The sequence below is a fragment of the Spermophilus citellus genome (genome assembly GCF_964194105.1).
Source record: "Spermophilus citellus genome assembly, chromosome: 10".
NCBI lineage: Eukaryota > Metazoa > Chordata > Mammalia > Rodentia > Sciuridae > Spermophilus > Spermophilus citellus.
The window spans coordinates 119,756,428-119,769,005 of NC_138197.1; the positions used below are offsets into that span (position 1 = coordinate 119,756,428).

Genomic DNA, 12,578 nt, shown 5'->3' on the forward strand with positions numbered 1-12,578 from the left:
TTTTTTTTTTTTTTTGCTTTTTCTTACTAAATACTTCTAACTTCTACATCTTTTATTTAGTTACTCAGTTAATTCTTTGTCCTAATCCCTCCCTGGTAACCTGAGAACTCCATGGGGTAAGGGCTCTGGTCCACTTTCTTCACCGTAGTGCCTGGCACACAAAGGTACTCAATAAACATTTAGGGAGGGAAAGGAGGGAGAGGGAGCAGAGAGCCAGAGATAAGGAAGCTATGAGGGAAGAGGTGGATAGATACATGGGTGGGATAATGTGGGGTTTACAGTAGAACAAGAGAACACCAGGCACATGAGCAGAAGAGGCGTTTTCTGAATGAACATTGGGAGTCTGATTCTATTACTGTGGTTCATGTGCTGTAGCTCTGTGATGAAGTAGTGGATCACGGACATGATGTCACTGCTTTCACAGGTGCTTCCCACAAAATGAGGGATGATCGATATGCTCGGATACTTGTTTTTGAAATAATTCACAAAGTTGGCAATCAGGGTGGACTTCCCGCAACCACGTTCTCCAGACAAGAGCAAAATAGACTTGAAAGCTGGAAGAGAATTTATTCTGAAAAATAAAGAGGTAAAATGTAGTCAAGAACATTTACCAAGGAATAGAGGAGGAAAGACATCTTCTGTAGACATTTGACTCCAAGAGATAAGAATGTTAGCCTCAGCTGGTTTCAAAGAAGTCTTTCACCCTCTGGGCTTTGGCTTTGACCTATGTAAAATTAGGGGAATAGATGTTGGGTGGGCAGCCTTCCCTTCCCCCTCCCCTTTCATGGCAGCTGTGGCCAGGGACTTTCCACCTGGCTGAGGAGATGCGAAATGGCCATTCAGAAGCTGACATGGCAACAGACCCCAACCACCACAGGTTCCGCCGCTGAAGCAATCGCCCTATCAACTCACATCAGCTCTGACCAACCAGTAACAGACACGATGCCCCTGAACCCGGCTCGGCAACCTGCTGTGGGTAGCTGCGATTTAGATGGCCTAGGCCTTCCCACCTCCAGTTTCCCTTATTAGCACTGTTCTTGCCTTTCCCACCCACAACTTCCCCGGCCCTCACCCTTTCGTGGACCGGTGAGCCTTGCCCAGGAGCGCCCCCAATAAATCCTCTTTTGGTACCTCATTCTTGTTCCGTGGTTTCTGATCTGGCATGCCCTTTCCGCTAACAGTAGAGAGACAGTAACTTCGGAAGGCCTTTGTAGCCACACATATCCTAGGGTTGTCCAGTATGAACTCAAGGTTACGTCAAGGACGCCAAGGCTACAGCCCCAGTCCACTGCCCTCATGCCTGCCTGCTCATTCCCCTATCACCAGGCTAGTCCTTGGTACATCACTATATCAGAAGAGAATAAAAAACTGAAGCACTCATACACCAAGAATTCCCATAAATCCCAATGATCACGAAATCAGAAATTCAACTCAATTATCATCATCCTTAGTGATGCTCTGAGAAGTAGCCTGCTTCTCCACCAGGGGATGTTAGCTAGTTGTACTACACAAATATTTTGTCTTTGAACTGACAGAAGCATAATAAAACTTGTTTTGTTGCTTTATTTTCTAGTGAAAACCTTCTGGATATGCAGAAGATTCTCAGGTCCATGACTATAACAACATAGAGATTCTAGTGTTGTTCCTTACAATTATGATTCAATAAGTATGTGTCTAGTGATTTTTTTCATTGATGGGAGTTATTAGATATGGAAAATGACAAACTCCCAAAATAGTGAGGCCTGAGAAAAGGGGAGTGAGATAGAAAGCCAGACATTGACAGCATTGATCCTTTCCCAGTATACTCTTTCCTGATGATAAAACAAACCCTGGGGAAGAGGTGTCCATCAAACCTAGAAAGGCAGTCTCTGGAAGAGGACAAAGCATTAATCCTTCCCTAAATAAATCCTTTATAGATACCAACCACTGACCCCAGGCCCTCCATCCAGTCCAGTAAGATGAATCCCAGTGACGGAGTGCTGACCCCAGACTCCCTCCCATTTGGCCCAGTAAAATAGACCTCAAATTCCTGAGTGTCCAAGCTGACACACTCATTAATTAAGTCACCTCTCAATATAACCTACATAAACCCAGTTCCCGCCTTTGTTTGGTGGCTCATTTTCCACCAGGAAAGTGGAAAATGAGCCACCAAATTTTCATCACCCCTTTCCTGCAGGAAACTCCATTCCTGAAGGCTGAAATAATCCATGAAGTTTGATCCAGCTTGGTTCTTTTGTGCTAACAGGAGTACCATGAAGAGGACTGTTCCCAGGATTATTTGATTCACTATTGGATATTTAGTGACTAGTGCAGGACGTGACCATATATTGTTGAACAAGTCAATGAATTAAATGCCATAAAGCTGAATTCTGATTCAGCAAAGCAAGAGGATCAGTTCGAAGACTCACTAACATAGAAACCCTAAAGCCAGGTCATTAAATAGTTATTTCTTAAGAATTCCATCTCCATTAATATAAATTAGGAATGAATGTTTTATTGCTTAAATTGTTTTGCCAGCAAATTTGAGTAGTGGGATTTGATTGTGTGTTCTACCTTTGCCCTCTGCTCAGTCTAACCTCAACCAATCAGCTAGAGCAAGCCAGACAAAACATTTCACATAGGTGGGTGATTGCTCTGCTTGAAAGCAGCAAAAGTCCAAGTCTGTCCAATGAACAGTGCGGCCAGAAAGACCCATCCAGTATCTCTCCAACCTCTTCCACTACCACTCTCTCTCTGCAGCTTTGACTTCCTGTGGCTGCTGGCCTCCTTGCTATTTGCTCCAGCCTCAGGGCCTCTTCCTCTATCTGGAAGATCCTTCCAATCCATATCCACAGGGCCTGCTTCCTCACCTCTTTCTAGTAGTTATCCCGAATTGCCTTGTCACTGAGGGCTTCCCTCAGCCAACCAGGTGGCCCATTTCTCTTCAACATTTCCTTGAAGGCACTTGAAGGCATCTAGTATGCTACGTGTTTTGCATATCTGTTATGTTCATTGCCTGGGTCCACAATGCGAACCTCGATGGGGGCAAAGATTTTCTGTTGCTTGGCACAGAGCAGGTAAAAATCAATTAACAAGAAATGCAAATCTGATGCATCCGCAAACCTACGGCTAGGGTCTTAATCACTACTTCTCAAGAAAAATGAAAACACTGCAAAACAATCTGTGGCTCCTTTTCAAAATGAGAACCCTGTTGGTCTATTGGTTGTCAATGAAGACACTGCTTTGACAAGTGAATAAAACCACACTCCTCTTCTATTGACCCTCACACACTATTCAGGAACATACAGAACGGAACATTGTTCCTAAATGGCAAAGCAAGCAAAAGCTCTGCATGTTTTCACATAACTAATCTAAAAGGACTTATTTAATTGCTGTATCTTGTTGGGCCCAACAATTTAAGTTGTTCATTTGCAATAAAATTTACTAGATTTTTCATCCACACTAAAATGCTTAACCACAAACCAAAAAATTCCTTGTTTTAAAGTGAACATTTCAGTGATTTTTTATATTCACAAATATGTCACTCTTTAATTCCAGAACCTCTACACCCATTAAGGATCATCCTCCATTTCCTTCACTACCCTCATCCCCCGGCAGTCACTTAGCCAACTGTTTCTACAGATTCGTCTCTTCAAGCTTCACATTTAAAACACATAACAGGGCTGGGGTTGTGGCTCAGTGGCAGAGTGCTCACCTAGCACGTGCAAGGCCCTGGGTTAGATCCTCAGCACCACATAAAAATAAATAATAAATAATATTCTGTCCAACTAAAAGCTAAACATTAAAAAAAAAACCACACACACACACACACACACACACACACACACACACATAACCTATGTGCTTTTCCTGTAGTCTTAAAAATACTGATTGAGGACTGGGGTTGTAGCTCAGTGGCAGAGCACTTGCCTTGCACATGTGCGGCACTGGGTTTGATCCTCAGCACCACATAAAAATAAACAAACAGGGCTGGGGATGTGGCTCAAGCGGTAGCGCACTCGCCTGGCATGTGTGCGGCCCGGGTTCGATCCTCAGCACCACATACAAACAAAGATGTTGTGTCTGCCGATAACTAAAAAATAAATACTAAAATTCTCTCTCTCTCTCTCTCTCTCCCCCTCTCTCTTTAAAAATAAATAAATAAACAAAATAAAGGTATTATGTCCATGTATAACTAAAGAAAGATTTTAAAAAAAATAGTGCGGCTCAGTGGTGCAGCGCTTAACTAGCATGGGTGAGGCCCTGGGTTCGATCCTCAGCACCACATAAAAATAAATAAAATAAAGGTATTGTGTCCAAATACAACTAAAAAAATTAATTTTTTTTAAAAATAGTGATTGAATATTATGTAATATTAAGTCAAATAAGTCATTTCCTCTTGGCATGAGTTCCCAGAATCACAAAAATGTTGGTAGCTCTGAATGGACTTCAGTGGTGTGCAGCTGAGCCTGGGAGGGTGATGGCAGAGAGCCCCTCACCATCCCAGCTACTGTGGGCTTATTTCAAACCATAAAAAGTGTACAGATAAAATGAGACCTGTGCTAAGAGCTGGAGGATGAGGATGAAAAAAGAAGACTATCCTAGGAACCTTCCTGCTTTCTAGGAATAGACCCCGAGGGACTCATAGACAATGCCAGTTTTTTTACATTGCCTCAGCTTCACAATGCCAATGGGTGGTAAAGGTGTGTCACCACCCAGAGTGGAAAGAGACATGCAGGTCTGATTATGGAAGACACTGGATAAACCAATGAAGGAGTGCATACATGGGGAACGATAACTTGATTCCTTACACATAACAAATAATGATATTCCCATATCATTTTGATAAGTTCTGGTGAATATCTGAATGTAAATATAATAATGATACACACGGAAGCCCTAAATCACATACTACTATACAAATGCAATATACATATTCTCCATTTTAGTTTCTTCTCCTTAAAGCCATTTCATTGTTCTTAGAATTACTTAGATCAATTTAGATGTATGAGAGAGAAAAGAAGGTAGGTGCTCTGCCTTCCAGCAGTTTATCATCTTCTTAAGGACACTGGAAGAAAGTATGTGAAAAAACAGAAAAGCTTTGCAAAAGCAGGGGGTACCTGTTAAGGACATCTAACCCAAGGTTAGCCTTTCTGGGGTCTCTCTTATAGGATGGAATGTCCACAGAATGGGGGAAGTGGGAGTGGACCCTCTAAATTTGGAGGAATCACATTTACCAAAGCCAGGCTGTTTTGCTTGAACCCCATAAAGAAGGATTTGGATTTCTTGACATCTTACCTGAGAACAGAGACTAAATTAGAATCTGCTGCTGCATTTTTTAAGTCAAGTCCCTCATCCTTTAAGACAAATTGTTCCAAGATTTCAAAGATCCTGTTTGACTCCTTGGAAGAAACAAACGCTTGCTTGCACTTCTCAATAAACTCTTCATGATAGAAACATTCTAAGCTGTGCCTGTAGTCTTTATAATCAAAGAAATAAGTTTTAAGATCTTAAATTGTAGTTTTACATTTTCAATTGCACATGCTTTCTATAAATGCCCAATAAGGAATTTGCTCTCTGTATCTAGATCACCTTCTTTCCATGGTGGTGCCATATTTCACAGCCCATTCTGAATGTTAATGAAAGAAAACAACAGGGGTATGTCTGTGTGTCTCTACACATGGCAAAGCTTAGAGGAGTGCAGTGTATTTCTAGGACAAGATGCCCTAAAACAGATGACACCCATGGGTACAGCTGCAGCTCTGCCATTGGGCAGGTAGGTCCCTTAAACTCTAATAAGATGTAGAGTCAGACGATTGGATGATGTCTGGGTCCCTTGAGTTCCTATTTACTGTAATTCCAAAACCACTGCCCAATTCAAGTCAGGGGGGCTCTGGGTTGCTAAAATGCCCTCCTGTCTCTGGAGGGTGAAGGCTATTATCAATGTACATATAGGGGAAAAAAAAAACATAAAATAGTCTGGTAGGTTTCTAAGATACCCACCCACCTTTTGACTCCTTATTAACTTGTCTGCCCTGTGGTTCAGGTTAGTGCCAGGACAGACCTGAAGACTATAGATCAGCTTCATGTTTCAAAATTTTTAACAGAATTTGGGATGATTGAGCTGAACTTGAACCTCACCCACTAAAGTGAGGTATCTTGAAGATCAAGTATCTCTAAGAATCAAGAGTATAAACTGATAGCTCTACATTGCCTTTAACTACTAACTGTACAAATGGTTTATTGCTATCCTAGCTGTAGACTGTGAGATTTTGGAGGCTACCTAAATAATTTAAAGGGTATCATAGATCCAAAAGAGAATTTAGCACTTCCTTTCAGAGAATTTTTTCATAATCCACCCATTGTGTACCTTCTAATTTAGATATTTAGCCCACATACAACCCTTCAAGAATAAAATATAAAACAAGCTAACTTTTCAATAAGATCAAAAATTAAAGAGGATCGCAAGTTCAAAGCCATCCTCAGCAAAAGCGAGGCACTAAGCAACCCAGTGAGACGCTGTCTCTAAATAAAATACAAAATAGGGGCTAGGGATATGACTCAGTGGTCGAGTGCCCGAGTTCAATCCCTGGTACAAAAAAAAAAAAAAACAAAAAAACGAATACTATGATACTATGGAGAAATAAGATGAACTTAACCCAAGTACACAGAAAGGCTTGATTCTTGTATGAATTAGTGAATATTAATTATTGGATGTGATCCAGATTACGATGAGTAAAATACTATTACCATTACAGACTTCAGCCAGATGTCCATGTTGTTCTGGAATCCATTTGGTTATTCACTCTTATTGGCTATTTACTCTGTGACTAATGAGCCAGGCACTGTTTTTAGGTGTTTCACATGTGTATTACTCATGAGCAGATTCTTGTCCATCTATTTTATAAAAGAAACTAAGGCTTACCAGTATTAAGTAATTTTCTCAAACTCACACAGCTTGGAACTGAAAAATCCAGGATTCTAAGGACATGCCTGGAGTCAGACTCTAAAAACTTCACGCCTACAGTAAATATTTAAGATATCTTTAGGCTGCCCAACATTCACTGACTCTACACTAGTTTCAGTAACAGCACTAAATCCACCATCCCAAATCTCAATTCATGTTATTAAGTTCACGACTCCACGTGCATTCCAGAGGCAGTCTATGATCCAGGATTAACTATCAGAGTATCACATTTTCTTGGCACCCATGATTGAGTTAAATACAAGCACATGGCCCAGGTTAGGCCAAGAATGGCTCAGTGCTAGGAATTGAGCCAATTCTGCTGAACTCGAACCTGGAGTGCTACAGTCATCTTCCTTCTATGAGGGAGAAGCCAAGGAATTGAGCCAACATCAGAACAACAGAGCTAGGATGAGAAACCAAAAGATCAGAGCCTAGTGACATCATCTGAGCCACTAGTTGAAGCCTGAGCAGAACCAGACTGAATCCTGGGCTTTGCAATTATATTAGTTATAAGGTCCCTTTTTGTTGATGCCAGTTGGAGTCTCTTGCAACCAAAAGCCTTGTGACTGATAACAGTGTTTTTCCCCCAGGGTCCAGAATGATTTGGCTTACAGGCAGACTCACCTGGTTACCAAGGGTGAGATTTCTTTTCTTTTTTTTTTTTTAATATTTATTTTTTAGTTGTAGTTGCACACAATATCATTACTTATTTATTTATCTTTATGTGGTGCTGAGGATCGAACCCAGGGCCTCGCACATGCTAGGTGAACACTTTGCCGCTGAGCTACAGCCCCAGCCCAAGGGTGAGATTTCAACACCACCCCCAGCACTGAATTTGAACGACCTATGTGGGCCAATATTCTATGACTTACCTCCCATCCATCTGCTCATATGATAAGGACTGTTGCCTGCCTGATCCCCAAAAACATTTGAGGATGCACCATCTACCACCACTTTACCTCCCCACATTAATTAGGCCCTTACATCAGTAAATCATAACCTTTTGGGGTCACGGAATCTTTTGAGATTTTGAGAATCTAATCAAAGACACAGGTCATCTTCTCGCCTCCCCCCAAAATACACATGCATATAAAAATCCTATTTTTAGTGTTATTTTAAGGGTGCCTCATATCCCTCCTGAGGTTTCTCTAGATGCAGATTCTCTGCTATACCTTGACATTGCTCTTCCTGTTCTATCTTGGCACATGTCCTCAAGACACCATTTTCAAAAATAAAGTTAATCAGGGGCCGAGATTGTGGCTCAGTGGTAGAGCACTCGCCTAGCACAAGCGGGACCCAGGTTCGATCCTCAGCACCACATAAAAATAAAGGCATTGTTTAAAAAAAAATAAAAATAAAGTTAATCATTTCATTTAGAAGCAATCTGATATGAGGTAGTGCTTCATCAAACTTCAGCACCCATACAATCTCCTGGTCATCATGTTAAAATGCAAATTTTAATTCAGTAGACCTAAAATGGTACCTGAGATTCTGCATTTCTAACAATCTCCCAGGGTTGACAGTTCATGGATTACACTCTGAAGAGTATAGATAAAGAAGAACAGGCATGGATCTTAGAATCAGAGAGATGTGGGTTCAAATCTTGGATTGGTCATTTATGTGATATGGGTAAGTCATTTGACCAATATATATAGTAGCTTTCATTTGCTCCTCTGCAAAACCAGAATTATTATTCCTGCCTTGCAGAGCTAAACTTTAAGGATGAAATGTGATTATATACACAAACCACCAACTAATGAAAGCTCTCTTCCCTTTGACTCAGGGTTTCTCCACGTTCACATTGTTGACATTGTAGACTGGATACATATTTATTCTGGAGGGCTGTCCTGTGCACTGAAGAATGGTTAGCACCCCTTGCCTCTACCTACTAGAGGCCAGTATCTCTCCCCCAATTAGGACCACCAAAAATGTCTCCAGATAAGATAAAATGTCTGGCAGGGAGGGGACAAAATTGGCAATAGTCAAGAACCTCTGCTCTAGATCTACACATTAACTGCCAGATATTCTGGGTCTTCTCTGAGCTCTTTAACTTCCTAACTATTCTTCCATGACCCATCATTAGCTCCCATTTTCAGTTTCAAAAATCTTCAAAATGAAAAAATAGGGCTGGGGTTATAGCTCAGTCACAGAACACTTGCCTTGCACATGTGAGACACTGGGTTGAATCTTCAGCACCACGCAAAAATCAACAAACAAAATAAAGATATTGTACCCATGTATAATTAAAAAATATTTTTTAAAAAATGAAAAAATATATATTGCATAAAATGGATAATATTAAATGCTTAAGGAATGTTTTCAATCATTTAAAAAAATTTTTTCCTAGGAAGACATACAAAACATTAACCTGTGTTAATCACATTCACTCACCTATATTTTTGATCATTAAAGTGACTGGGTTAAGTTTTTCTATCACAAACGACCAGTCCTTGAAAACCAGTTCCCCCAACTCTTGGAGATCTTTATAAAATCTGATGGGAAGCCCTTTACTAATGATCTTGGCCTTAAGTCTTCCAATCTTCAATTTTTCCTCTTCATTCACCAGAGCACCTGAGGACAGACTCTCCTCCTCTTCCCCACTTAATATCTTCAGCAGCGTGGTCCTGGTCCTGAAATAAAAATATTGAAATTGTGACTGGTTCCGAAATGCTGCCTGGATGATCTCAAACTCCGTCAGGCTGCAGTTGGGAGTCTCTAGGACCCAAGGATAACCATTTTTTGCAGCAACATAAAGATTCTGTTCTGCTTTGGATAAATTTGATAGGTCTTTTGCTTTGGAGAACATGAAAGGTGAGTGGTCAGGAAAGAAGTCCCCATAGGTCTGACCCAACATGCAGATGAAGAAGGGAAAGCAGCTGTTCACATAGTCAAGACAGAGCTTCAGCTGCTGGGAGAGGAGACAGCAACCCTGTCTATACAAGTTGGCCGGCAAGGACTTCTGGGCCTTCAAGACTGACCACCTCAGGTCCACAGGTTTGAAGTATGTACCCCGGGAATTGCAGAGTTCATTAAGCTGAGGGAAGATGTTGGTTGCCAAAAAGTTCCTCTCTTCTTGAAAATCATTCAGAGTGGAGCAGATGTAAGGCCGAATGGGTGTCTGGGGCTTTACATTGAATTGGGCAACTCTTTCTACATTCTCATTTGCCTTCTGGTTCATTTTCCTTTGCTTGGGGAAGATATCACATTCAAATCAGGACGGTTTTCATCCTGGGACAGCCTCCAGCCCTCACTGCTCTTAGATCTTTCTCCTAATGATGTTTGCTAGGAACAGATGGCAATCTTTCCCCAAGGTAGTTCGTGAGGATCATCATTTGAGGATGAGAGATGCCCACCATTTGAAGGTCAGGAAAAAAAATCTTGATTGTTAGGACTGAAAAAGAAAAAACATTCATTTTAGAGTTCCAAGTAGCTCCTATCTCCCCACTTCCCGGAAAGCTCTTACTAAAGAACTGAGCACAACAAGATGAGAGGGTGCTGACACAGACCTCCCTCCCCCAGTCTCCCATTCACCTCCCCAGGGGTTCTTCACCTAACTGCTACTTTTGCCCCATATGTTAAAGGAAGAGAAGTCCAGAAAAGGAGCCTAATGTGTTCAGGAGCAGAATAAACCAAGGAAGATTCATGACTGTGACTAGAAGCAAGAACCAAAACAGGTATAAAGTTGAGGTCAGCACAGGAAAAACAAATCAAAAGTATCAAGACCAACAATGTAGCTGGCAGCTGAGAGGAAGTCTAACTCCAGGACCCGTGATTTTTTTTTTTTTAAATCTTAAATTTTACAGGCTCACACAACATTCCATTCACCTACATGGGCTAGAATTTAATTCCACTGAGTTAATGGAAAAACACACAGCCTCTAACAACATCATTATGCTTGCGAGATGTTTAAAAAAAAAAAAAAAGATAAAGAAAACTACCTGGTTTTATAAGCTTTTCCTTGGTACAACTCATTTCCATACTAAATGTTGCTTTTCTGGTTATGTTTGTTGCTTTTACTTGTGGAAGAACACATGATGTCACAAGCATTTGGCAATTTTTTAAAAAGCACAGTACTGTTTTTAAAAATGTTAACCCTAGGGCTGGGGTCGTGGCTCAGTGCTAGAGCGCTTGCCTAGCATGTGTGAGGCACTGGGTTTGATCCCCGGCACCACATAAAAATTAAAAGAAAAGGAAAAAAAAAGGTATTGTGTCCATCTACAACTTAAAAAAAAAAAAAAAGTATTAACCCTAGCCAGGCACAGTGGCATATGCCTGTAATCCTAGGGGCTTGGGAGGCTGATACAAGAGGATCACAAGTTCAAAGCCAGCCTCAGCAACAGGGAGGCGCTAAGCAACTCAGTGAAACTCTGTCTCTAAATAAAATACAAAATAGGGGTGGGGATGTGGTTGAGTGCCCCTGCGTTCAATCCCAGGTATCAAAAAAAAAAAAAAAAAAAAGCATTAACCCTTTTGCATTGAATTGTCTCAACAATCCTATGACAGAAAATAACAGCATTCCTACTTTATAGATGAAGAAACAAAAGTTCAAGCAGGATAAGCAACAGGTCCAAAGTCATTCAGGTAGAAATGGAGAGCCAGGATCTTAACCCAGCTCAGCCTGACTCCAGAACATGAACATGATAATGCCACCATATGACAGAGATAAGACTCTGTCATGAAAATCTATAAACTCATTTTTTGGAAATGGGGCAGAAAACTCTATCCTATGAGCAATATTATAATAAATAGGTGACAATTCAGAAAAAAAATAATTTTAAAACACAATCTTACACCATTTTACCAAAAAAGCTCTAAAAGATGACAGAATAAACATCATGGGGTTTTATTAATAGACCTCTCACTATCATGTAGGAAACTAGAGATAGGTTATTGGCCCTTGCAAAAAGTCACCTTCTGCCATGGTGGTACATACCAGTAATCCTAGCTATTTGGGAGGCCGAGGCAGGAAGATCATAAGTTCAAAGCTAGCCTCAGGAATTTAGTGAGTCCCTAAACAGCTTATTGAGACCTCCTCTCAAATTTAAAAAAAATAATAATAATAAAATTAAAACTAAAAAAAGGGCTGGGGATGCAGTTCAGTGAAAGGCACCCTAGGTTACATTCTCATTACCAAGAAAAAAAAAATTTATCAGAAGAAAAAAAATCAGTGAACTTGAAAACATAAGAACAAAAAATATGTAAACTGAAGTACATTTCACATACCAAACAAAAATACCAAAATAAACCAAGTAAAGCCTCAATAATGAGGGGCAATATCAAGTGGTTCTCAACTTGGAGACCCAGAAGGAGGGGAGAAAGAGGAAAGGACAGAAAAACAATACTTGAAGAAACAACTGCTAAAAAAATGCCGAACATTATGAAAACTGTGCACCCATGGATTCTACAAAGCTCAATTCTAAGCAGAATAAATATAAAATCATGCAAAAGAACACCACGATTGAAGGCCTATAAAAAGCAGTGATTTTTTTTCATTTTTTAGTGTTGATGGACCTTTATTTTATTCATGTATTTATATGCAGTGCTGAGAATTGAACCCAGTGACTCACACATGTGAGGCAAGCACTCTACCACTGAGCCACAACCCCAGTCCCAAAAAGCAGTGATTTAAAAA

General features: G+C 40.5%; 1 protein-coding gene across 1 annotated transcript in view; it reads right to left on the reverse strand.

Annotated features, from left to right (window-relative positions):
- LOC308658299 (putative tetratricopeptide repeat protein 41) overlaps window positions 1–12,578 on the reverse strand; it is a gene marked incomplete at its 3' end in the record, with an annotated part of 89,616 nt that overhangs the window by 66,856 nt on the left and 10,182 nt on the right. Inside the window, exons 2-4 of the mRNA XM_081310860.1 lie at window positions 9,338–10,337; window positions 5,278–5,458; window positions 357–571 (exon numbers count right to left, since the gene is read on the reverse strand). Of these exons, the coding sequence (XP_081166986.1) occupies window positions 357–571; window positions 5,278–5,458; window positions 9,338–10,124 (1,183 nt within the window). The 5' untranslated portion in view covers window positions 10,125–10,337. The remainder of the gene's footprint in view (window positions 1–356; window positions 572–5,277; window positions 5,459–9,337; window positions 10,338–12,578) is intronic.